Source organism: Amphibalanus amphitrite, unplaced genomic scaffold (genome assembly GCF_019059575.1).
Source record: "Amphibalanus amphitrite isolate SeventyFive unplaced genomic scaffold, NRLGWU_Aamphi_draft 001799F_arrow, whole genome shotgun sequence".
NCBI classification, from domain to species: Eukaryota; Metazoa; Arthropoda; class Thecostraca; order Balanomorpha; family Balanidae; genus Amphibalanus; species Amphibalanus amphitrite.
The window spans coordinates 18,842-46,697 of NW_024883292.1; the positions used below are offsets into that span (position 1 = coordinate 18,842).

A 27,856-nucleotide genomic window follows, 5' to 3' on the forward strand; every position below is an offset into this window, starting at 1 on the left:
TTGAAATTGATTTAATACTGCCCCAATATTTTCTGTCATCACATTCTTAGAAACAACTTTGAGACCTATCAATAGAAAATGCGAAGTTCCAGCACGCAGATCCAAAATAAAATACAACCTCGTCCTCCGTCCACTGACCTCCCGCGGCCCTGCCCCGTCACCCCTTCCCACCCCCCTCACTCCCGGCGGCGGTACAGCCGGATCCACACCAGCCCTCGCCGCTAGGTGTGCTGAGGTGGAGTGGCGGCGGCGGCGGCGGCGGCACACCGCGTCGCAGCGCCCGGCCACCCGCACCGCCCGCCCCCAGTGCTGCCGTGACAGTCGCCCGCGCCGCGCGTCCCGCAGGGTTTCCGCTGCCACACACCTCATCATGGACACAACAGTGTGTCTCAGCCAGAGCATGGACTCGGTCAACACTCAGAACGGCGAGGAGGAGGTGAGTACAGAGCTGTGTGAGAGCTTCTGTCGGTCTGTGTGACGGTGTTAGGTGATGTGTCAGCGTATAGGGATTTCCTGTGGGTGTTATCGGTCGTCTACACACGGCTTGGTGACCACCTGGGTCTCGCCAGGTAACCGAATCACAATGTCCCACCAGCGTGGGGTATGTATCTACCTGCCGGTTCTTTCCCAGGTTTACTTCCTGTTCATTGTTCATTATCCTCATACGTGCCAACCAGTCCAAACTTCCGCCACAAGCTCTCCAGCCTACCTTCTAAACTCCACCTACGTTTCCAACCCAGAAGGCTCGGTATGAGCCCTCCCCTCCCTCCCCTTCCCCAGCCCACGGATACGGACTCAGCTGTTTGCCCGGTCTTTGGTTTCCTCCGGCGTATCAGCTTTCGACCGCCAGCCACCCAACAATGCCAGTCGTGGGGGACGATCGCTGATCAACCTCCAATACCATGGCCACCGAAACCCGCATCCTCGGTCGAAGCACGCGCCCCGGAGAGCGGCTCGCTGGTCGCGGCGCGGCGCGAACGCTGCCGGGGCGGTCGCTCGCGCTCGCGCCGCTCCCGCGCTCGATTTCGCTCCAGTTGTGAGCTGTTTCCGGTGCTGGCCGACCGGTAAAAAGCTCCCAGCGCGCGGCGGACCTCCGAATTAGAGCCGTGCGGAGCGGCGCTGTATGCCGGGAAACTGGGTTATTACCACCGTGGTCACTGGACTGTTCCGGAGTAGACAGCGGGAGGGCTCCGTTCGTAACACCTGAGTCTTTTGTGAAGCTATGCTCCGTATATATCACACGTCGCTCACTTTCCGCAACGCATACGTCGGTTAGTTATACGCACTCCGGGAATGTTTTGCAAGCACGCACGAAAGTTGTTACGGAGCGGTAAAGGCGCCTGAAGCGCCATTAGCAACATGCTCGGAAGTTGTCCCTTGCTTTCATGCTGAACAGTCATAATGCTCTGTGACACATTGGCCAGTGCCGTTCAAAGCGGACAAAGGGACTCGTACAAACGGCGGAGAGCCATGTGGACCCGTTGACCCGTCGCCTCCACCCTGTCGACAGACATATGTGTGACTTCGTGGTCGTTCTGTGGGCACGTGAGAGTTTCGGGGCAGCTCGGTAGTTTAGGTAGCTGGGTGGAGCGGGGAGCTCGGCCCGCTCGCCCGTTTTGCTCACTACAGCGATGGGAACGTTACACGATCCGTCGTGACGCAGAGTGTTGTGTAACGGCACCTCCGCTCGTGGCTGCCCGTGCTGAGAGTGATGAAAATAGCTGAACTTGGACACCGTGCATGAATATTTGTATCTGGGTTTATCATGCATGACCCATATCAGGCTAAACAAAGGCATTTAACATAAGCAGTGGTCCGAGTCATGTGTGCCAACTGTTATTATGCGCTTTGTTTGGTTCATGCGTAGACCATAAATGAACTGTAGAATGGCTGATAGAGGAACAATAAGAGGATCCACCCTCACAGTGGGCGGGAAAAGGAGACAACGGTTAGTTAATTGCAGTCGAAGAATGGATGACACAGTTTCATCGCTGTACTGTTCTGGGAGATTTGATAGCGCACCATGCCTTAGGTGAAACTGTTTGAAAAGCAAATGCGACGCATGCCAGGAAGATCGCTCTTCATGAGTACGATCATAATGCATGCATTCTCAGGTGCTCCGCCGAGTCATCGCTCTCCATTGCTGAGTGATGCATAGATAGTCTGCGGGCGAAACTGCTCAGGTAAACGGGGAACCCCGGTCCGCTTACTCATGCCGCTGCTGGTTGAGGCTCTTCCCGAGTGCGTCATACCTACAGTAGAGTGTATCGATAACCGAGATTTGCAAGGAAACTGGCATAGGTTTTGGCGCAAGGACATAAAAATAATATCTAGGCGCAACATTTTCCTCAAAACTCAAAATTAACTGACCCGGAACGGTTTTTGTAAGCCCCTTTCCAACCGCTGCGGTCGTAGGATGAAGCTTTAGTTCACCCTTTTGACGCTAGATGGCAGTGATTCAAGACTGTCTCTAACTTAATTTTAGACACTTGTAAGCGTAAAAAAGCAATTGGGACTAAATTATGCACATTTTCTTACACCACTGGGTTTGATATATTGCTGTTTTTTTCCATTGCAAGTGTTTTTAAACGCATAGCTTTCCACACATAAACACACATTACACAAAATACATTACATGCGTAGCGCCTGAGCCCTGAAACAGGAACAAATGAGTAGTAGATTAGGCAACTTTTTGCAACTGGGCTCTTAACGCCTCGTACTTTTATGACTACATATAACCGGTAATATTGTGTTACCAGCGACCAACTGTCACAGTAGACACTGGTCAGGTGGTCAGTAACTGGTAACCGGTCAGCCACTTTGCCATCCGTCCTCTTTATTCTCACGACTAACTCATTATCATCCTTGCTTGCACTTCTCCGTGTTCCGGACTAACGGTAACGGTCCGCCTAGCAGACAACCGGTGGAAGTCAGCTTCGGAGTGACCATTTCAACGAATGTGTGCTCTGTCCCGTTGCGACTTGCCATCAAAACAATATGTCCCGGCGCTGATTCCGTCCCAGCGCTATAGCGCACTATATTGCCCCTTTCATACATTGTCCCCCTTTCGTGTTTTATCATCCCAGCATAGCATGACTCTCGGAGCATTGCAGCCATTATGGTGTCTTTTGACTGAGACGCTGCGGCACACAGCCGGTGCCCGATGGTCGACCTTTTCTGATATTGCTCTCTCCCCTCTTATTCATTCATTCATCATACAACGGCCCTAAAATGTTCTCGAATAGACTGAGTGGCCCTAACCAAGCATAACAGAACAAACCCACTTAGCAGTCTCCGAATGTCTGCTGTTAAAGTTAGTAGGTGCGTAGGTGCAACCCAAACCGACGAGTGGCCGCGTCAAGCGGTCCCTCAGTGCCCCAAAGGTGGTCACTGTCGGGGACTAGGGGTAAAACTTATCACAACTCAGCATATCATACCGGGCTGCCGTGAGCTCCTCTCTTGCCGCACGGCGAAGTGACGGTGAAAATCGTGCTCTGGTAGTACATAGGTATTACTTATATAGCTCGCGTCCCAAACAAACAGTTACTGCCGGCGAAGGCCCCAACCATTCACCGCACTATGGTGCAGGTCCCGTGACTTTCCCGCCGCCCGTGTCGCCGCGACCAACGGCGGCGACAGTGCCGTCACCGATCCCCTCGAGACCCGGCGCGCGGCCAGCGAGTGATGCCCTGCGCTGCAGATGTCCCCGCTGATCATCTTCATACCAATCCTCATCCGCATACCGCCCATACCCTCAATGCTAATCGAGTTTTAACGTCAGCCACTAGGAAGGAAGATAAAAAACGAAGAGTGACTCTCCCCCCCCCCCACATGCTGCTGCTTCGGTCATATCGTGCTCTAGCTGAGTCCGCACAATACATTGACAACGGCACCAGAAGTAACCGGGCCTGCCAACGACAGGTACCATGCACGTGAGGCCTCAGATGCATGGCGTCTCTCGCGAGTGAGACTTACCGGACCAGCCAGGCACCGATATGTGACGTGCTCTTTCAGCATCTCTGTGCATCGGCTTATCATCCCAGTCCGCAATACCTACTCCTCCCCGCACATATTTGTACCCGAACAGGCGCGTCTATGTGGAATAGGCACACTACGAAACTGAACTGCCGCATGCGAGAGACGGCTACAGTCAGCCAGGTCTCGTGAGTCTGCGGTATGTTTTAACACAGGAACACATGCAAGAGCCCGGTCACCGGCACATATTGCCTTGTCAACTATTCTGTTATATGACCCCTGCTGTAGCTAGCTCTCGTTCGGGCCCTGCTCGGCGCACTTGCCGATGAGACCAATGACGAGACCGACTTTTATGACGGTCCGTCTCCGCCGCGCCAACTGAGCTAATAAAATACCTTTCACTTTTGTTTTCATACATAATCATATTTTTACCCATGTGCTGTACACGCTTCGCGTCTGTTGCCGCTCAGCTGTTTCAAGCGTCACAGGCTCTAAATGAAGAGCTCTTGGCTAAATGACGGTGAACTGGACTGGTGCGCGATAGGCACTGGTGTACGCAATGCACTTAAGTTTTTAGGGTATTTCTATTACTTTGCTCAAATTCAATGGCCATTTGTGACTCAGACAAACATACAGTGATTATAGAACAGGAGACATGACAACAGCACGAAAACATAGCCTAGGGAATAAGTGCAGGGATGCGGTTTGATACTGCTAATGATAATGGTGCAGATATGGGTGTTGAAAGTCCATTCAAGCCTTCCAACGCATGTAACGCGCTCCTATACACCCCTAGGCATAATTTAGGCTTCGTTCGGCCCCAGACAGAACAGGGCCTGGGCCGAGAGCCAAGAGTAAAACTAGGGCAAAATAGGTTCATGTGTAGCTAAGTGTCCACTTTCCTTGCATGTTTTGTTATTTTTTACTATGAAGTATGCCAAAGGAACCTCTAGCAGTCATTTAAAGTTGTAAAACTGGACGTCTGAAACACATTATTATGGGAAATAAAGAAAAACAAACGGTATTGACTGAGTAAAATCAGCATCAGGCACCACAAATTGTGTTAAAACACCGTGCCGACGCTAGCGCCATCTACAATTCTAGATGGCGCTAGTAGGTTTTCCCATAGGAGCCCGTGTTACGGCGAAATGGTCTCAAAGAAGTGGGCGCGGACCAGACAAAATTGACTGCAGGACACTGATTTTGTGTTTTTCTTACTCACAAATATATAGCGCCACTTTATCCGACAGTTTCCTCTCAATCTGGAATAAAAACCCTCAAATCGATACACTCTAACCTACAGTCCTTTCAAGGGAGCAGCCGGTCGCTATCAACCGTCCGTAGGTATAAAACCATGTACACTCTGACATAGGTCTATACGTCTATCCATCGGTACGTCGTCCGTACGCTGCCCGTGCGGCCGTTTGACAGCTAGCGCCGTATGTCCGTCTTCCAGTCTTCGCTTTGTCGTATAGCCTACCACCCATCTTCAATTCTCAACTAAATTCCTTCAGCCTCTTTCCTAACCTCAACGCATCGACTGACACACACACACTTTCCAGTGGTCCATCCAGCATCTCTTGGAGTCTCACTTCCAGCGCGCAGCCTGTCCAGTTTTCGGGACCCCGCTCGGCCCGCCGCCGCCGCCGCCGCCGCCGCCCGGTGCCGCTGCCGCCACCGGTGTAATGGCCGGAAGTTTGCCCGACCACTCAGCCTATGACGTCATCCATAGGCGAGGATCAGGAGGGGCTGCGCTACGTGCTATCGGACATTTTGGTCAAAATTGAAGGCGCTAAACGATCCACCAGAGGGCGAGGAGGATACAAACTGCAGGGAGTGGTATGGCGGTGTTTGTGGGCCTCTAAAGTGAAAACAAAGCCATTCGCTAGCTGCTCGCTTTGTGTGACACTCCTAGGTTTGTGACGTCAGCCGGTTTGCTCGTGTCAAATGGCGACAAGGCGAGTCGACGTCACCATGAGCCACGCCTGTGTTACAGAATCCGGTACGTCTTTATCGTAGCCCAGCGTACATATGCTTGCTTTACTTTACTGGTAGAGCTCTGTAGCTATGGGTATATGATGAAGTTCGAGGTTTCGGAGAGTTAGGTGACATGACCATCACCAGGGTCATAAACGGCGTGTCGGCTGAGTGATGGGAATGGTCTGTAAGGGTAGGCGACCACGGTTGGTTGCGTGAGAAAAGTTCGGCCTATTCTTACGTGAGATGTCTGACTACATCAGTCGGGCATTTATTGGCGTTCAGAAAAGGTCGTTCCCAGTAAAATATGCCGGTTATTTCACTGTCTTCAGCGAGATGGCGTTAGCTATTTTGGACATACGCGCGAGTAGGTCGTTATCGAGTGATACGGAATCTGTCCTCACTTCTAAGCCTCCCTCGAGAGCTTCCTGCCTCTCTCTGGTTTATCCACGAGCTAATGGGGCAAAAAATGATGATTGTTTTTAGTCTTTCATTAGAACCTTCAAATTTCACTCGTGTTAACTATATCTACTGCCTGCCTAGGTATATTTTTCGTCATTCAAAAGCCATCCGCCTGTTCTAGTACGTCATTTTGCGTATTTATATTTATTTGATTAAAAGAAACATTATTTAACCCAAAATATTAAAAAGCAGCATGTAAAGGGTTAAAAATGTCGGTTTTACGTTATGCTTGCATTGATTTACCTAACATGAAGATTACCTAGAACTCGGCCTTATCGGAGAGTGCCGTGGTCTTTATTGCCACATGAGCGACTACACTGTAAAAAAATGTCACGAGCCAATTCTATGACAAGGAGTGGGTTACACGGTCGTCCATTGTACCTTGCTGTTATATATAGGGACATTATCAGCCTGAGAGTTGTTAGTTAAAGAGTGGCCTCGTGAAATAATTGGTTACAAACGGTAACCTAATAACTTAAATGCTTCCCTAACACCCCTTCCTGCTTATCAACAGATTTCGCGCTGTGTCGGAAAACTACGCATAGTCTCATAATTAAATCCGCCAGAAGCTTGTTGCATGCTAGTTACATGCGTGTTTCATTATCGTGTCATATTATTATTATGTCGGCTAATGAGGCACCGCCCTGCACGTGCTTTAAATATAATCCTGCGCACACGCCACCTCGTCGGAAACTCATCATCGGACTAGTCCTGGTAGGGTTTTCGTGTTGCCGAATGAGGCGAAACGACTTTGATTCGGTAGTGCCTCATAAATCCCTGATACGGTGAGCAGCGACGAGTCTGAGACTGCTCCTAAAACGCGTCCTTCACTTCCGGCGCGGGGCCGTCATTTCCGGCCGCCATTGTTCAGTTCTGCGGCTGCCGGCGGTTGGTGCGGTTGTGTTGTGGCACGGTGCGTTGTGAAGTTCTCGGACTGGGATATTTCGAAGGTACGTTATATTGTATGATATTTACGTAGCAATGGGGGACATTTTATTTATTTTGTAATATTCTGAACACATGTTGCGTCATAGAATTCACCCCTTGACCGTTGCGGGCCACTGTTTCGTTTGAATTCCGACTATTGGAAGACGGACTTTCTTTCAGTTGCTGTCTAGCCTTTTTTCCAAATATGTAAGCTACACATATTGCCTCACATTGATTTATCTTATACAAAAGTCAGTTGATGTAGATAATAAAGCCATCCTCACTGATATTTTAAAATCAGCAGTTAATTTTCTTTTCTGTTTGCAGAGCTGCTTAAAGTTGTGGGAGACTGAGGCATGAAGGTATACCGGAAGCCAGCGATATTTCTGTTGGTAAGCCTCGCCCAGAACAAAATACTTGCTTGAATCTGCAAAGTATGGCAAATATTTGATGGACTGCACAACTTGCTCACTCGCCTGTTGTAAGTGCCGTTGCGTCAGAGCCCGTGGAAGTGCCCGATCGTGTCTCATGCAACCGTATTATTTTGTGAATGTTATTGGTGGTGACTCGAATTAGCTTTTACACCACTCCACTATGATATTGTAATATGTATATATTTAGATATTTTGTATCGTATGCTAATAAGTAATAAACGTTATTTTGGTGTATGTTTTTTTGTAACGTTGCTGGCACGCTGTCGTGGCTGTCGTTGGCCGGGTCGTCCACCAGTCGGAGGGGCGGCTGGGGAGAAGGAGGGGGGTGTGGGGGGGGGGGGTGACGCAATTGAGCTAGTATTACTACTGGGCAGCAAAAGCAGGCGCTAGCTGGTTGGGTTACCAGGCGAGTCCTGCTAAGGAGCCTAATCGGCGTACCGATCTGCTGGTTTTGCCCTCGTTTTCAAACGAGGTACCGAATAACGAAACGAGGGGCTGACACGGGGGTGCTCGGTTTATGAGGCGTGGGCTTGTCATTTACTAACGAAACAAGCTTGTACCCTCTTACTAGCTAAATATGAGGCGATTTTTACACGTCGCTGCATGCTCATTTTTGCGCCAGCGGTTTTCCTACAAGGGGCTTGTAAGATTTTTTTACAGTGTACTTATTAAAAGCCATAATAGGTTTGAAGTACCTAGTATTTTGGTTTGACTGCTGTCAATTGATCGTTTATGTCAAGCACAAATGTAAGAGCTATAACGCAACATCCAGCATTTGTTATGACTTGGCAATGCTAACACCACACATGTGACAAAACGTCGTCGAAGAAAAGTGTATTATGTAACTCACCTGGAATGGCATAGGTCTATCACATAGACCCTCCACGCTCCATTCAGAGTGCTATTTTATTTAGAGCCAAAGTACATACTAGGCGGCAAATGCATACTAGTTCATGCAAAAATTAGCACATTTTCGTCATTACTAGGTGTCGACACAAGGACTTGTGTGCTGTTCTTCGCATTTGCCAGGATCGTGGGTTATGAAGGACGAATTATTTCTGGCTACCGTGGAAGCACTGCTGATAATAGACGCACAGCCTTGAGGCATAAGTCGTGTTTAAATGCCAGGCAGGAGTGCGTTTCTTTTTTAGTTATGCAACGCGTAATTAAGGGAGCATCATCGTCAACAACGTAAGCAGCAATTTGTTGCAGTGTCCGTTTATTTAGACACTTGCTGCATCAGCTAACACTTTATGCACTATGCAGTGTTGTAGTGTATCACATGCCGCTAGTGAAATTATATTTAAAAACAAAACGGTCAGAGTAGAGGTAGGGGAAGTGAAATGTGCAGTGTGAAACCTTCCCGAAGGACCCATGTAAGTCCTTTTTCCTAATCATATAATCGACATCTCTAGCTCTGACAGCTGTCTCCATAGTTTTGTCTTCCACACTACCATCTATCTTCAATCTTGCACACATTTGCCGTCCCCATTCTTCCGCCACTCTCTTTGTCTTGGTCTCCTTCTCCGCACCTATTTCTCTCCGTTTCTTTCCCTGTCTCCGTCTCCGTCTCTGTCTCCGTCTCCCTCTCCGTCTCCGTCTCCGTCTCCATCCCGGCCTCGGTCTCCGTCTCTCTCTGGCTCTCCGCCGCAGCCGCTCCAAACACTTTCCTGGTATGGCTCCAATCAGTTGGTCGGCACCCGTGCGAGGAATAGAGGCCGGGCCGAGTCAACAGCCACTTTCCTCACATTCCTTCAGCCGCACGCTGCACGTGCTGTGTGCGCCGAGGCACGCTGAGGAGCTCTCTGACCGCCGGCGCACCGTGGGGAGCTCTCCTGCCTCGGCTTTTAGCGTTTACGGGCCCAGCTCACCGATATGTCAGCGGGCTGTCACCCGGTGCTGACCACCGCGCGGTCTGTCAGTGCAACTCGTGGTCTCTGTCAGCTCAGCTGTCACTGACAGTTCCCGCAGACCGGGATCTGGCCCGGGCGGGCCGGCAGTCGGCCTCTCCGCGCCGTGTGTGTAACCAGGCCGACGGGGAAAGTACTACTCGGCTCGACGGAGGTGGGGTTAGCCGTGAGGTCTCGTTTTCCTGTCACCTTGAACCCATACCGCCGAGAGGATAGCGACGACCGGGCGGCGCCGCCCCTCGGAGCTGATACTAACCAGCTCACCTGGTGCTCTGGTAGGAACTCGGTAAAAGAACAGTCTCGGCTGAGTGGAACCCGCGCCTATTCCAGCGCTCCGCCTAGGGACAGTCGTGTTTTCAGCGGCGCCGAGCTTGGCTTCGCCGGGCATTGCCGTCCGCACGGTCTCAGCTCTCGGCGCTGCAGTATCAGCACTCAGCAGTCAGCACCCACCGCGCTCCGACGGCCGATAGGGCACGTTTCCGCCTTCCCGGCCAGCAGGCAGGTGTCTCATAACGACGAGCGGCGGCCGGCGCGGTGCCGGTTCCGCCGTCTGGAGGTACCGTCTCGTCACGCCGACCGGCCGGCCGTGACGCTTGGCGCCGTGACGCCGTGACGGGGGCCGGCTGCAGCTGCTCGTGGCTGGCCAGGGCGGCGCGGCGCGGTGACCTCCGCGCTGTCCGTGTCCGATGAGCTCCTCGGGCGCGCCTCGGTCGGTCCGGCGCGGCTTGACGAGCAGCGGCGCGCTGCGGCGAGGTTCGGCGCGGGCGTGTGCCACCGCGCCGCTCGGCTGCACCTGTTTCCGGCGCGGCAATGCGCCGGAAACGGCGCACTGCGGCGTGAGCGGCGCGCCGCAGTACCGGCGTGGGGACACCGATTACCGTGAGGCGCCCCTCTGGCCGCCGACTTCCGGTCACCTGGAGCGGGGCAGAGGCCGCCACGGCCGGCCAGCGGACCGGAGGACCGGTGCGCCGTGGACGGACGGACGGACGGACGGACGGACCGTACGCTGATGGACGGACGAACCGTACGCTGACTGACGGACTGACGGACGGACGGACCGTACACTGACGGACGGACGGACGGACGGACGGACGGACCGTAGGCTGACGGACGGACGGACGGACGGACCGTAGGCTGACGGACGGACGGACGGACGGACGGACGGACGGACCGTATGCTGACGGACGGACGGACGGACGGACCGTACGCTGACGGACGGACGGACGGACGGACCGTACACTGACGGACGGACGGATGGACGGACGGACGGACGGACGGACCGTATACTGTCTACTGATGGACGGACTGACGGTGGATGGATGGACCAGCACACGTAGCGGTCGACGGGAGGACGCACTAAACGACAGGCTGGCTGACAGACAGTCAAAAGGTGAAAGGCTGGTGTTTGTTGCCTGGTTAACTTACCAACTGTTTAGGCTTGGCTGGTTAGGTGGTTTGGTGGGTAGTTCTTTTGGTGTCTGGCAAATGTTCGGCTCCCAGCTGGCTAATTATCGCCAATATCTGGCTACTCTCCCTAAAAGGCATGATACTACCCGTATCATGCCTTTTAGGGATCCTAAGTTCTTTTTCGATTTTTAGTTCTTTTATAGAAGCGTAAAAAGCTTCAGATACCTATTTATAATGTGCTCTAACACTCCAAAGATGCTCTATACGTTTAACCCGGCGGCCGCTGGGCCTCCGCGCCACCCGCCGGCCGCTGGGGGGGGGGGGGGGGCATATAGTTGCCCCCCCCCCCTTTACTTTTGCGACGATATCGTCGCAACGCGAAACTTTGCACACATCTTCCTGAATACCTAGCCGAGGTTGTGTCCAAATTTGGTGTCGATCCCATTTGAAATGACGTCACAGTGACGTCATAAGTGAAATTATAGATTTGCGACTCTCATATTCCTCACGATACATCAGATATATGGGACCGAATATAAAGGGTCGATTATTGGTCAGAAACTAGATGGAAGTGTAGTTAGATGTTTTAGGATGACAGCAGGTGCTGTCTAGTTCATTTACAGTTGAGTTTCATGCTCAGCGTCATCAGAAACGGTCCATCTCGGAAAACGACAAAACTTTATGACGTCACTGTGACGTCATCTTAGGTACTACAACCACCAAACTTTCCTCAAACATTGCCTAGGCATTCATTTGAAGCTATGCCAAGTTTCACGTTCGTAGCTCATCAGGTTTCGGAGATATTTCACAAAACGTAAAGGGGGGGCAACTTTATGCCCCCCCCAGCGGCTCGTGGGTTAATTTCAACCATCGGTAAGCTATACTCACAAAAACCTTACTAAGGTAATTTGTTCCACCTCATTTCCTCCCATGTACGCTTTCATATCCTGCCAGCCCATTGCCTCCTCAAAACACTAATTACTCACGGAAAGAGAGCTAGTTTACCCAACCCGACCACGTCCAGCGGACGTCTCCATCCGTTTCCGAGCCGTTCAGCTGAGTCCAGACGCCGGGAAGTCAAACACCTGGCCTTTGGCCGCCCTCGGTTGGCCTAAGCCCACGGACATTCACTGCTTGTTCGGCCTTGCTAATTGGCCGTGTTGAACACCGTGTGCGGTCCGTGTCGTACACCGTGTGCGGTCCGTGTCGTACACCTCTGGCGGGTCGTGTCACGCGTCACGCGGCTCTGCGTGTAACGGTCGTCACACGGTGTCGGCCTGTGACTGAAGGTGGGTGTCACTGTGGGCTGGCACTTCGCTGCCCGACTGAACAGACCCCGTTGTGTAAGTAGTCTGTGCTAGTTGTTGAAGCTCAGTTTCAATGTGTGCTATAGTGAGGCGCTGTCGCATTGTGCATCGCACAATAGGGTATTTTCTGTTGGCGTTGGCTGTCAATAGAACACACTGAGGATGGCCCAACATATCACTGGTTATATCGAGCGACAACATAGAACGAAAAACACTTTATGTCTACCTAGCTACCGTGACCTGGGGTCCTGTCGAATTTGACCTGGGGTCAATTCGACACACCTGGTTCAGTATGACGCTTAGGCATTTTTGGTGACTGCCCCCTCCCTCCCCCTCCAACACCAGATGACAGCCGAACTACAGGGCAATGCGAACGTCCCCGCTTCCGGTCCCAACCACTGTACCCCTAAGCGCCTCCCACAAAACCAACAGCGCCCCGCCCCGCTGGATTCGGACGATAAGGTCACGCCCTGTGTCGCAGCTCGCCTTTCCGAGGCCCTTTGTTTGCACACACGGTACACTGCGATCCGAGCGGGATTTGGCGAGCCACCGGCGGCACGGGAGTCCTTAGTCACCTGGAAGGGCTCAGAATCGAGCAAAAACGGACGGTGCTTGGATGATGGGGTGGGAAGGGCGCGGGGTCAATGGGTGCGGGCGTGAGGGTCAATCCATCACCGGTTCGATAGGGTCTTTGAGGGTTAATTGTGGGTGTCATGGGACAGAAGGCTGTGGAAGGATAGGCGCGTGCCACTTGTATTGTTTGACAGTGGGCAGGTGATAATGATTTTGATTTATTCACTACCGGATACCTTTATTCACTTGTGAATGTTGAAAACTGAAAGGTAGATTAAAATGGGAAAGATGAGGCACTTGACCAAATGACAGCTGTGATGCTTTCGATAAAGACCGTACGCTACTCACTATTCTACTCAATCGTGAATTACTTCTCAATCATGAATTAAATTGCGTCAAATTTATAATTTGACTTGCTAAAATGTAACCTCAGAGTCACGGACCCTGGCCAGTGGCCATGTCCTCTCACAACATCTTTTTGCCGACATAAAGCCGCATGTGATTCATATTTTTTCCTTTTCGATCTCCCGGGACCTGTCTCCATCCCGGCTCATCTTTGCCTCGAGGCTTCTATCAATCTCCTTCGTTGTCCTTCCAAACTTAATCTCCATACGGGCGGGGCCGCGTCGTCCGGCCACCGTCTGCACGACTAAGGGCGATGGCGCCCGTAAGCTTATTATATCATCCTATTAGTTGGTCTATTGGTCCTCTGTTTATGAGATGCTCATTAGTTGTCGGCAGCGGGATTGGACGGGCCGGGTGGGTCTCGGGTCGATGATGGGATCCTGCCCTGTCAATAACGACGGATCGCGCCCAGATAGACGAGATGGGACACGGCAGAAGAGGACAGGACTTGAGTCCCAGACGGAACGGTAGAGAACGGGATGTAAGGAAAAACGAAATTAGGATGGTGTGTGGTAATTTGGGAATACGGAGTGGGACGGCACACAAAGGATTGGGCAGGGTGAAGTGAAACAGGACAGAACCAGACAGTAGACAAGGTAAAGTGGTGCACGATTGCAGGGAATGATATACGGTACAGGATGGGACGAGACAGAACAGGACAGGACAAAATGGAACAGGCAGGGATGAAAAACCATGCATAACGAAGGTGTACTAATTGCGAGCTGCATAGAGCCCAGATAATGAGGTATGTTTTCATTATTGTGAGTCCTTTTGTTCATCGCGGACAGTGGATGGTACCGTACACACCTCTATCAGAAGTGGCGTCGAGGTCTGGTCGCCACCAACAAAGCCTTCTTTTGATGAGTCTCTCGCAAAGGTGTCAAGGGAAGAGAGCTGGGGCCTCATTCATTTGTCGCCAGGTTTAGTGTCATTATGAGACTTTCTGTTAGTGTTACAACAATGCCGTAAGCGCTAAACAGCAATATACACCTCCAAAGCAGATGTTCGGTCCGTATACATAACTCACGTAGGGTGAAGTCGTATAAGAGTACGCACTTAGTGGATTTCTTGCTCTCATTTGTTTAATATTTGAAGGAAAGAAATCGCAAATAGGGAATATTAAAGTTCATTGAATTAGCCATCAACCCATGGGGCAACGATCCTTCAGCGTAAATGGAAGTGGTCTAAAACTGACAATTTCTGAACCGTTGCACTTGCGTACTCTTACCATATGGGGTGTGTAAGAGTACGCACGCCAGGCGGGTGGAGTACGCAAGCATATGAACACACACCTATGCCGCTTGCACTGTCCAAATGCTTAACTTCAAACTCAGAAGGCATTTAAGTTAATTCTAGTATCCAAAAAGAAAAACATAAAATAAATCTTTCAAGTCTCGTTAGGCGGCACGGGCGGACATCGATAGCAGCGCCTCTATCGGTCACTAGGGAAAGCTGGGCTGTAGGCGACGAAATACCGGCTGAGTTGTCACACGTTGAATAGGTTTATAGACATCCGTCTTGTGAAAAAGTTGAACTTTTGCCTTCAATATTTCTACAGGCAATTTTAGAAGTGTCTTCACATAGATTACAACACCGTTTAGATAATTGTATTCACTTCAAGCCTTCCCTATTGTTCTTGATGATGCGGGAACTATTTCTAATTAGTGTTTCTAGCTTAAAAAAAGAACATATTGTGCAAACGATGAAAAAAAACATAGATGGAAGATTTTAAATGCAATTTTCTCTAGCAATTAATGGTAAATTCTGTACAGATCAAGGAAAAGATGCATGCTAACTGATAATTTAAAGTTCTTGGGGCCAGTTGTTTTCTTCTTTTCTTACGTCGCCCCAATGGCCGCGAATACACGTGTGATAACGCCTATCGTATAAATCAGGAAATAATCATGTCGTGTGTTTCTAAAAAAAAATGCACAATCAAAAAGGAGAATAACTCGTATTTGGAAGAATTTCGGGTACGCATCTGCATCACAGTGCTCCATTGATGATATACCTACAAAACAAACGTCATTGAGCGATAGATTAAAATTATATATTTCTGTATATTCGATTTAATGTATAATTCTGCGTACTCTTACCCTCCTGAACAGTGCGTCCTCTTACCGTACATGCAATTCGCGCACAAAACAACCCCGAAACGTTGTGCAAAACTTCGCAAACAGAATATTGCACTGTACAGTATTTCCCCAGATAACCTCACAAGTTTCCCACAACAATCACGGAAATGTACCTCATCTCAACTGCCAAGTATCAAAATTATTGTACCATATCATAATAATATCATAACGCTCGAAAATAATATTCATCGCCTTAAACTCAACAGCGTCGCCGCTCAACGCCCACGTTCCGTTGGTGACATGCACGCACTGGCGGCTTCATGTCACTTCATGAACTCGACAAACCTGCGTTGCTAAGCAACCGAAACAGCTGATGCGTACTCTTATCGCCCGCGTAGGTACTCTTACCCGCCCTTACCCTATTACACGTCTGTTTTTACCAAAGTGTGGCAATTGTTATGGTGGTATGCTCTGATATTACACTTCCCTTGTAGAAATTTGAATCAAATTTGGTGAAAGAAAATAATGTTTGCTTATGTATTGCATTTTTACTTAAGTGGAAAGATGCAACATGTCATACGTGTATGTGCTATTCGTATCACCTGCAGGACCAAATTCAAATATTAGGATGGCGAGCTGGATCGTTTTTGAACAAGATATCCAAGAGATGTGTGGACTTCAGTGCATTTGATATTGAATTTGTTGCATAACATTGCCATGAGCTGCTCGTATCCAAGAAGATCTTATTCGGTAGTCATTTTAACCCTCGCATGTGTGCGGCGTTTGCCAGCTTCTAATGTGTAGGGGGGGGGGGGGGTCGGTTGGACCCCCCCCTTGCCGTTTGGCCCCTGATCGAGCTAGAGCTTCGCGGAAAAAACGAGCGTGTTGCCCGTGACGAGAGGAAGCCGATGATACCCAATTTTAAGGCCCTAGGTCATTGGTTGACCTTCCAGGTCAGGTCAATGACCCAAAGTCGGGAAAATCGGGACCTGTTAGCAAGTCGTAAAGTGTGGCTGCTAAGGGGTTTTTCGGGGTGCTGATCACGAATATCGTGTTAGTTTTGATCACAGATGATGTCTTGATGCATTTAGACCAGGTCGGGTCAGGTCAGGTCAGGTCAACCAGTAGGCGTCGTGACGGGTATTCGTAGTACGTGTCAACCGCCTCTGACAGCTTCGTAACATGTTACGAAGTCACCAAAACTACTTCGTAAATGTTCAAATGGTTGCTAAATTCGAATTCAGCTCCAAAAACTAGCCTAGAAACATGTAAAACTCGAAAAAGTGACCCGAGGTCACCCGAGGTCACCAAAGGTCAATGACCTGACCTGACCTTCAGGTGACCTTGACACACACGGGAGTAACATCAAATCACATGTTTGAACGTTTGAAACCACGAAAAGCTTGCAAACACGCGGCTAGTGCGAGCCGACATACGCGAAATCGCGATTCCGGCCAAACATGGTCTCGGAAAAGAGGTCACAGGTCAAAGGTCATTTGGGTCAGGGTCATGAAATTTTCAGGGTAGGTGTAAAATTGATCAATGCGAGGGTACTGAAAGTTTCGTCGCGATCGGCCGCTTTTTACGCGAGTTATTCGCGAAAAACCATGGGGGGGTCCATCCGACCCCCCCCCCCCCCCCCCCTACACATGCGAGGGTTAAGTAATGGAAGCACTATGAAAACCTCTTTCTGGCATATTCCATTAGGCCGAATTTTATTTGGTTCCAATGAGGTGAATTAAACAGTCGTAATTATAATCAACTCGAACTTAACCAATCGTCGAACCGACCCTGTGGGTCCTTTCAGCAGTATACCGCTCATCAACTCCCTAGTAGTCATCAACAATACCGTGTCCCTCCTCAATCGAGGCGATAACCAGCTGAGCGGGTAGACATATTGACGCTGCCCAGTCCCGGGCGTCTCCATTCGATTTGTACCGGCCATCAGTTCCCATTAGCTGGCGATGAGTGGTGGCCAGTGATCAGTCGTGGCGGCGGCGCGTCCGGCCCCTGCCCACGGTCCCTGTATAGCTGGTGGTCCGTACCCACGCCGATGGGTGTTCCACGGCCCGTGGTCACTCGATCAATAGGCGTCACACTTACCCGGCGACTGCACAGTCAATAGCGCGCTCCAGCGGCACCGGCGGCCGCGTCCACGCAATTTTCCACCCCGCCGATGCTCCACAACGCGCGCCGCGCCGGTCCTTCGGCCCACCGCGTAGGGACGCGTCCCCAACGACCCCTTTTGTCCTATCCTAGAGACGGCGAAAGCGTACTAGTGATGAGGGCAGTAGTGAAGACGATGGCGGTGGCGTTCGAAATGCCGATGGTAGCATGTTGGTAGGGCTGGGAACCGTGTTGGCATGTTTGAACGGTGTCAAGCTGATTCTTATGAAAACAACCTATCATGTGCTTTTCTTACATAAGCGATGCCACGCTGGCTTTGTCCGACCAAAGTAGAAAGCTCACCTGATTCACTATTTCCCTCGAAATTTAAGCAATGCTGGTGGTATGCATCTGAGCATGCCTATTAGATGCTGACAGCGTCATTGTTGAATATTGTATAAAGCAATACGCATTCACATTGCACCTTGCTCTGAGAGAAAGGCGATGAATTAAAATGAAATCGGACTTACTCCACAAGAGTTCGTTGGGTCGGAGCTTTCGAATTGTATTACAATTCTTCGTCAGCGAGAGTCGTATCGGATGTTAAGATCGAATCGAAGGTACAGTGCGGATCGAACAAAATATGGGTCGGACAGGAGGGTCTCTGAGGCAACTAGTTGGTCTTGAAATAAACATACAAACACTGGGAAAACACGTGAATAATAACAGGATGCACACTTACTAGAAAAAGCCTGTAAAATGGGTAAAAAACACACTAGTAAAATATCTAATACAAAAATATAGGCAGGTAGGTAAAAATACAGTTAATGACATGTAAAAAATTGCATAGATTAGGTGCAAACAGTACCTAAAGCAGAGATAAAGCTTTACAAAAACACGAATAGTAAACTAGACTAAGATATAAAATATCAAAATGATAAATTCTATAAATGAACTTTTTAACGGCAGAAACGGCGAATAATGGGAAGCCACCTGTCTTGCAGCAGGGCACCAGAGTTGCGGTTCACATTCGCGTCATTGGGTGACACTAGGACGGCTTCCCGCCGTCCCACGGTACGAATGTAGGCCGATTCGAGGAGTCTCATCTGGTGGTGGCAGGCACGGTTCAGGATTTTGGCGTCGTCGAAGGCCGGCGTGCAGTCCCGGTGCGTGCTGAACGCTGAAGCGTTGGCTCTGGAGCGGACCGAGCCAGCCCAGCTCTCTCGGTGCTCGCGGACTCTGGTTCCAAGTTCTCGGTCCGTTTCTCCGATGTAGACGACCGGGTCACCTTCTACCCGGCAGGAGCACTCGATGCAGTAGATGACATTGCTCTCCTGCTGCTTGGGTAGACGGTGCTTGGCTTGGCTACAGAGGAGGGTCCCGATGGTCTGCGACGGCTTCGACACGAGCTGAATGCCGATCTTGTTGGCTTCTCGCTTCAGTTGGTAGAAGCAGGGACCAGCGAACGGAACCGAGAGCCGGACGGGTGCAGGCAGCGGGCTGGGGTTCGGTGGCGACGGCAGAGCCCTGGCCTTCAGCTGGAGGTCCTTTTCTGTTCTTCTTAGGATCGGGTTGATGAACGAGAGAGGGTAGCCGTGTCGGTGGAATTTCTTGCGTATAAAATCAAGTTCTTGCAGGCGGTCTTTGACGGAGGAGCAGTAGCGGATGGCACGTAAGCAGTCAGATCTGATGGCTGATCTCAGATAGCGCGTCTCTGTATAGGAGTTGAAGGCCGGTACTTGGTTAGTGGTGCATGCCTTCCGGTAGACATTTGTAGTGAACTTGTTGTCCTGTCTTGTGATCATGATGTCTAGGTAGGGCAGTCGTCGATTTTCTTCGATCTCAGTAGTGACTTTGATGTTCTGGTCCTTGTTGTTGAGCAGCTCCACCCATGCATTGAGGATGGTGTCGCTGCCTTCGAAGAGGACCAGGTAGTCATCAGCATATCTGCAGAATGAATAAATTCTCCCTCCACAGTTGGCTGCCAGTAGTTCCAAGTCACGTTCCCAGTGTCCCATGTACAAGTCCGCGACAACTGGTGAGTAACTTTTACCCATGGCTAGGCCAGCAGTCTGCCTAAACCATCTCTCTCGGTCGCCGTCCTGGACGACAGCATGGCAGTTCTTGATGGAGATGCAGAGAAGGTCAGCCACTGCATCTGGCCTCAGGCAGGTTACGTCAGAGAGGGCGTCTTGGTTTTCATTCAGCATGGTTCGAATGAGAGAGATGGCCGACTGGGTAGGTATAGATGGGAACATGGCCTCCACATCCAGCGAGATGAGGCGGCAGCTGTTGGTGGCGTGACCCATGCTCTGCAGCAGATCCAGGACTTCCATTGGAGAACTGATGGAGTAAGTCCGATTTCATTTTAATTCACTATTCATCTCCACATCATGTCTTTAAATGCAGAAAGGCGATGAGTTACCGCGCGATGAAGTAAACCGCTCCAACCCGGTAAATTCATCTGCGCTGGTATTGTGAAACGCACCTCGTCACTACAATGGCCGACACCGAAACGTTTGAATGGCGCGCAGCGCGCGTGACGAACGGAGAAAGCCTGTGGCCGGTGCTGGCCCCGCCGGCTGCACACACACACACACTCAGTGGAAAGCCACGCGACCGTCCGACGTCATAACGTGCTCGGACATGGACTAGGAGGTTGACGGACGTCCAAGCTTTACCTAGTCTACGAACGTCGGCGCTGGAGTCGATGAACATTAGCGCTAGTGCCGCTCGTCCCACGCGGTTTCAATGGTCCCCAAAAATAGCACGGGGCAAAGGTCAAATGCACACTGCTGGCGACCTGTGCAGGGTACAGGCGTTTGTTCAGCATCACAGCTCGTGATTTGTCCGATTTTTGACCGGGAAATGGGCTGCTAGTTTGGTGTGGTATCTGTCCTTGGTGTGGTATGAATTCATTTTCCCAATGCCTTCTTCACTGGCTCCGTTCCCCTTCTTGTGTCCTATTTTCGGCACTACTCAAGCGGCACCTCCATGGCGTTGGCTATTTTCTCACGACAATCAGCCAGGCTACGCCCATGGCACACCGATGCAGCCACAAACAAAGCACGCAACGAGCGTCCTGCTCCTAACCATTCTTCCGCTCTCATCGCGGTAGTGAAAGGCGACCACAGCTTCCATAAGAAGACCGAGAACCTCCTCCCAGCTGGGCGCACGCGCCGCACTCTGCCCGGCCTCTGAGGTTGGGTATAAACGGATCGAATTTGACCGCAGTAATGGCCGCCTAACGTGGTGGGAATCGAGCCAGCCCTCGTCTCATGGTTCGTCAGGAACACATGTTCATAACTCGCTGAGGTGGCTGTAGGAACGAGTGGCAGTGAAGCGAGTTCTCCGCCTCAGACCTTTTTTGGCTTATATCCATGGCATGGCAGACTCATGAATGGCGTGTTTTCAGCTGAACAACTTTCAAGGGTTGAATGCTTCACTTTCGTGAATCGATATACGTATATTTTGCTTTGCATTGTATGTCTCGTTTCGTTTCACTGAGCTCCGGCGCTTGTGCCTCTTCCCATTTCTATCACCCGGGCCGGCTTCACCCATTGTCACAACGGCGCCACCCGGTGTCGTGCACATTGCACAGTGCACAGTGCACGCCCACTGCACACCGTTGTGCACACCACAGTGCACAGATTGGCCGCCTGCGCTGTTCAACAGCCGCTGGAGAGAGGGCGGCGCTGCATTGTGTGCCACTGCGCTGCCTCGGCACCCCGTCCCCCCGTGCCAGGGTAATGGAGGGATTTTGGTGTTCGTGGATTTGTGTGGTTCAGGAACAAAGCTGACGTGTTCGGAGACACCCACTCTGCGTGTCGATCTACTGTGACTGTTCTGGCACTTGAAATGTGTGTGTAGGTGTGCGTACTGCGTGCAAAGGTAGTGATAGTTCGTGATGGTGATTGATCCATTGTGCAAAATCCTAGTTTCATGTTTTGGATCGTGATCTATTCTTGCACTGACAATAACTCCATGCACGGATTTGCTGTACTTTTGAACAGTTATGAAATAGAAAGGGAACGTGCGTAATGCGTTTACCCTGTAAATAAGGCTCGTCTGATCATTATTGCTATGCTATAAGCAATACCCTGTCCTATGCTAGTAGCAAGCAGACAGCTTCTGTTCTATAAAATACTCCACAGTAGTGAAAATGTGTTGATAAAGAGCTTGCTTGACAGTGACATTGGACAAAATGGTATAGCAGCGAGGGTGCATCTTGCCATCCGACGTGAATATGATATCATGGCCTTAGACTTGTCTTCCTCCTCTCGTGCAGACATTTTGAATATTTTCTTAGGTAGTCTGAAAAGAATGGTCAATCAAAATCCGACATATCATGCTCATGTGAGAATTGTCATTACAGACAATGTATGAAGCTGAGACGAGCTTCCTCTTGATCGATGTGCGTGCTTGCACTGATTTTAACGTTCTGAATATGAATATCTTGATGTGTGTGTGTGTATGTGTGTATGTATGGATGTAATGATTGTGTTAGCTGTCACTGGAACTTCCTGTATGCACCTATGATGGTGTGAAATAAAATGGCATTATTATTATTATTATTAAGCCACAATATAGGAATTCGAACGTGCCTCGGTAGGTCACAGTGCAGTGCCTCAGCGCTCGGCACGTATGTGCAGCTCAGTAGTTTCGATGAACAAAGTTTGAGCACGGCTCATTGTATCACATATAGCGCTGGAGGGCAGGGATTGGCTGCTTTTGGTCCTGATGTGTTTGGATACTTCCCTGAACGTGCTCAGAGCTAGGTGAAATATAGTTCGTTTTTCTTAAGTTTGCCCCTCACTGTAAACGTCTTTTTGAACACAGCACGAGAATTGCTAGCTGAATTACTGAGAAAACTGGTTGGCGCACATTGATTTCACCAGATTTCACAGACGATCAATTTCATCAAATTTATTTACTTTTTCACAGACTCGTAGCTCGTATTTGCCAATACCTACAGCCCCACAGGGATAGACGACTTCTCAGCAATTATGTCTGAACTAATAAATAAATTGCACGGCGCTTAACATAACGTTAAATCGTCGGTGTTCAAACCTTATTTTGATAATATTATTCATATCTACAATACAATGTGCGCTAACCAGTTTTCTCAGTAATTCAGCTAGCAATTCTCGTGCTGTGTTCAAAAAGACGTTTACAGTGAGGGGCAAACTTAAGAAAAACGAACTATACTAAATCAGGTTTTCTCTATCAACCAATACAGTATTTGGTTCGCGGAACTGGCCAACATAAAATATAATTTATTCTTTGAGTTATGGATAAGTTTAGCAAGCATGAAGTCAAGTGATTCACCCCATCCAGAGAACATAATCTAAAGATTATGTTAATTTCATTTATAAATGAAATTTGAAAACTCCTCTCACGAATAGGTGAATGCTAGAGTGGCATTCATCACACAACGCTGCATTGGTATCGCCATTTCGACCATCATTTTAACTCGCCCAACATTATTCTGTCAGCCAGCAGCACTATGTCATCCTCCCTCTCTCATATTCGTCGGATGGTCCGCCCTCGCTTTCCGTAAAAATACGAGAGCACTGCATGACCAGATGAATTTTGACGAACACAATCACCGGATGTGTACGTTACGAGTCCAGGACTGACATATTCTGGATAGGAACTGACAGAAGAGGGTGTACCCGGGGGGGGGTGCAGGGGGGGGGGGGGGCTGCAGCCGCGCCCAACCAGTGAGAACACATAGTGTTCCCCGTCACGTGATGGTGGCATGGCGACTGTGGATGACATGACCTCGAGCTTTGGTCCGCTGTGGATAGTTGACCTTGGACCGGGAAATGCGGGAGGAATGTCGGATATAGAAGAGTACACGGGAGTCGGGACCCAATTAGATGGGTCGGTATTTCGGTAGTGGGGGTGTTATTTCTGCACTCGGATCGCACCATGGGATGTAGCTAAATCACAACCGGGACCGCGCGTCACGGCATGGACCGCGTCACGTCACGCCGTAAGAGCTGTGCGCTGTGACCGCGAGCCAAGCCTCCACTGTGCGTGCCGCGGCGGCATGGCGTGTTGCGAGCGGCACAACAGGCCCCTCGGTCTGTCATTACCGGCTCGGGCGTGGGCTTACTGAGCCGCCGTGATAGAGGCCGGGGAAGGGGCGCTGTGTACCAGCATCCGTGCCCGCCCCCGGCCGGTCCGCCCCGTGAGGGTCACGACAGTCTGTCGTGCACTGCACTCAGACCTAGCAGCGTAGATGGCATACAGACTGATCCAGCATCAAATCTTATGCATAAATAGGCTGATCTTTTGCTCATCTCAGCTTGATAATCTGACTATTGAATAGCTCAGCAACATAAACTGCAGAGAAGTGTGTTGAAATCGCTGACTTTATGCTCATGAGAGCATTTCTCTTACCAAAGGCCTGTTTCACTAAAAACTTGCGATTACAAGTGTTTGAGCTTTACAATTCATAAGTATTTTTGCAAACTATGGATTTCACTAAACTTCATCACCAGCGGCACCTCCGGTAAAAAGAGTTGGTAAATAAACTTGTAAAAAATAAAATTGTTTTTAATCAAGAACTATAACATGTTACAGATATTGCTTCTTTTTATCAAACTATGTCTAGTATTCATGTCAGAAATTGCAGGAATAAATTAAAAATAATGATGCTGTTTCTGAATGGTATAAATGATAGTTCACAACATCTTATTATTGAAAGAAAATAGCACGTAAAACATTTGACAGCAGAAGACTGTTGAATGCAATTACGGCGCGCGAATGACAAAACATGACGATATTTATTTATTGCTCGTAGCTGGTTCGTAGGGAATGTGCTAAGTGAAAAAGAGCATATAATGACTCAGCATATCATATTTGTTTTAAATAATTGATTGCTTTGCATCACTGCACAAAAAGTAATAAAATTCCAAACGTAGGGGCCACTGGAATTTCGGGTTTGTAAGTACAACGTTTTCTTTCAAGTTTTTGGTCTTCGTGAAACAGAAAGTTTGCGATTTCGATGTTTCTTACAAACTATTTTCTTGTAAAAAAGTTGGTAAATTTTAAACTCAAAATTTATGCCCGAAGGTTTCGTGAAATCCAAATTTCAAATGTTGGTAATTATTTCTTTTAAACTCAAGTTTTTTCTTTGTAATTACACACTTTATTTGTTAGTGAAACAGGCCTCTGACCGGGTCACCGTGTCACCTGACTCAGCCCACTATCCTCTGGGGCGGGTCTCACAAAGCGCCCTTCCCGCGCCGTCCGTCCGCCCTCTCGGACATCCGGCCGTCACGGGCGTCGGTCACCAAAGCACAGGATGCGCGTGCCACGCCCGAGCACGTCACGGCAGCGTCACGGCGTCACGGACGGCGGCGCAGCGGCGCGGTGACGCCCGCGCTGCGCCGGAAGTGTCGCGCCGCGTCAGAGGGCGTGACCTCTGCCGGTACGAGCTGCAACCTCACCGCTGCGTTGTGGCAGGGAGGCAGCGGCGGCGGCGGCGACGGCAGCAGCAGCGCTATATGTAGGACCCGGCTTTGGAAATTTGTTATAAACTACCTATACGTATACTAAAATGCTTTTCAGGATATCAGGGAAAGCTCCATGCTTGGTGCTGAAAAGCAGGGTTTACTCGCATTTCTATCGATCGTATACATGCTTAGATGGCATGCATTTACGTTGCAACCGCACCTACCCCAATCCATAGATCTTACTTTTCTGAAAAAAAAAATGGTTGTACATTGCATTTTAAAGCTTAAAACCCGAGGAAATAACTAAAAATACAACACGAGGGTCGAGGGAAGCGGAAATGGTGAAGTGCCTCGGCGAGCGGGATATACTCATTATGTTCAGGTTTTTACCATTTAGAACAGAAAAAGCTTCTGAAAAAGGTGCTGAGCTGAAATTCGCACCTGTCATGCTGAACGTAGGTAATTAATACCCTCAGGTGTTCGTATCTTTCATTTTTGACAGCTTCCGGCCACTATCTCATCGAACCTTTTTATTTTCCTGGCTGTGAGCTACTTAGCTGTGAAGGTATACGACAAAGCTATGGAAGAAGAGGCATTTTACGTAACCGTTTTTTCCAGCAATACACAGAACAAAGTCGTTTTGAAACAAACTGAATTTTTTAAAATCGGAGGCTATGACGACGAAATACATTATGGGTGTGCTTGAGCTTTGCGTAATTGCTCAGTGCTCACACCCTCAAAAAATGCTCCCTGACGAAAAAAAATTAGCATCGCGTATATGCCAGCATCTTCAGATAAAATCTCATCATTACCCTTACTGTGTCTGAGAGGTAGCGTGCGTCTGACCTATGACCTTTGACCCCTGACCCGTGTGTGCCGGGGCAGAAGGCGTGTCGCCAGGTGCACGTGTCGGGTCGCGGTCCCCGTGCCAGCTCTCTTCATGCCGCTTCGGTGCAGCTGGCTGCCCAAGCCTGACCGCTCGCTAAGCTCCAGGGGGCAAGCCAGCTCGTGTGTTCAGCCTGGGGGCTGCAAACGGAGCAGTTAGGCTGCTTGTGAGGGTTTGTGAGTGCTTAGCAATGAGCACCAGCTTAACCCTCGCCGGCCGAGGGGGGGGGGGCGGGTGCCGCCCCCCCCATAGGGTTTTTTCGCGATAGCTCCGAACACGCTGGCGATAGAGAGCTGAAACTTGGCATACCTGACCTTCGATCCAAGCCGGATCTTTTGACACCAACCGCATTTTTGGGTCAGGTCAGGTCACTGACCTATGACGTCATAAGTGAACCTCTGCACGGTCTTCAGATGTCGCAACTTCGCAACGCCCTCACTGCCAGAGGAGATGTCACAGGGAAATGAAACTTGCAGGATCTAGTATCCATTATGAGTCCCACAACTTGTATATCTCGGATTTTTCCTAAAGGTCATATGAGGTCAGGTCATTTTCGTGACCTCACCATTATAAGTCAATGGGGAAAAATTCAAACTGCTATTCTGGCGCCGGGAACGATCTCCAACTATCTCAAGCACACAGAATCGTGATTTGATGCACTCCTTGCAAGGTTAGATGCGTCACTTTTGCAATGTTGACCTTGCGTGACGTCATTTATGACGTCATCAAGGTCATATTAGTTTTTCGTCAATAACTCTTGATCAAATTGAGCTAGCGAGTCGGGAAAGCCACCAATGGACTCAGGAAGACCTGCCGAATCGAATGATATGCGACATGACCTCTTTCGACCAACATCGTGACCTGAGGGTGCTGACCTGACCTTGACCTGAGGTCAACACCCCAAGTTGACCTGACCCGGACAAAAAGTATATCATTCGACGCGCCTGAGCGAGACGAACACGATGCTGCCAATATCGGCGCTCTGCGGCCGTTTTTTGCGAAGTTATTCACCAAAAACTGAACCGTACCTTGGGGCACTTGACCTGACCTCAGAGGTCACCGGTTGACCTAGGACCTTAAAATCGGGTACCAATCTCTGCGTCTCGTAACGGCGCACACGCTCGTTTTTTCCGCGACGCGCTAGCTCCACCAGGGGCGAAACGGCGAGGGGGGGGGGTCGTACCCGCCCCCCCCCCCTCGGCCGGCGCGTATGTAGAAAACCAATAGGTCCGGCGAGGGTTAACCCGCGCCGTGCTGGTGGCCTGAACTTTCCGCCGAGTGCTGGGGGGGGGGGGGGCGTTTTCACGCCCCCCCCCGTCTAACTCGGCTCCTGGCCACGTAGCGACACGCGGTAAGCGGCAATCGAAAGAGCGTCAAAAAATAAGGACGAAAACACTTCGGTCATTTTTTGGGTCAGGTCAAAGGTCAGGTCACCAGAGGTCACCAAAGGTAAAATGTTGACTATTTCAACATTTTGGAAACTGCCAACGGCTATCTCGGGAACCGATAGAGCTACAGCGCCGCGGAAAAGCGCATTCGATAGCCCTTTTACAGACCTTTCTGAGTAATGTTCTCAGATTTGACCTCAGGTCAACGGTTTAGCCTCCAGAGGGCAAAAACTCCAAAAATAGCCGTTTTTACGAAAAACGTTTTTTCGTCAATAACTTTTGACTCATAAGCGCCATGACATTACTTTTGCCAGCATCGTGTTCCTCTCGTCGAGACGCGTCGAATGAACTATTCGTTGACCTTGAAAGGTCATTTTGAAAATTTGACCTCAGGTCAAGGTCATGACCTGACCGAAAAGGGTCATGTTGCATATCAGTCGATCCGTATCGTCGAGCTGAACACATCTGACGTGTTTTCACCGCTCTAGCACGTCTCTATCAAAAGTTATAGCCAAAAAACTGCTGGCGACCGTTCATGACCTGAGATTACCTCAGGGG

At 49.9% G+C, this 27,856-nt stretch overlaps 1 protein-coding gene across 2 annotated transcripts in view; it reads left to right on the top strand.

Moving 5' to 3' along the window:
• Positions 1-266: 266 nt before the first annotated feature.
• Positions 267-27,856, top strand: part of LOC122375228 (protein couch potato-like) — a 50,418-nt gene continuing 22,828 nt past the window's right edge. The window contains exon 1 of one of the 2 annotated variants that reach the window (XM_043354500.1): positions 267-436. In XM_043354500.1, the coding sequence (XP_043210435.1) occupies positions 371-436 (66 nt within the window). In that variant the 5' untranslated portion in view covers positions 267-370. The remainder of the gene's footprint in view (positions 437-27,856) is intronic. The other variant, XM_043354499.1, reaches the window with a different exon arrangement.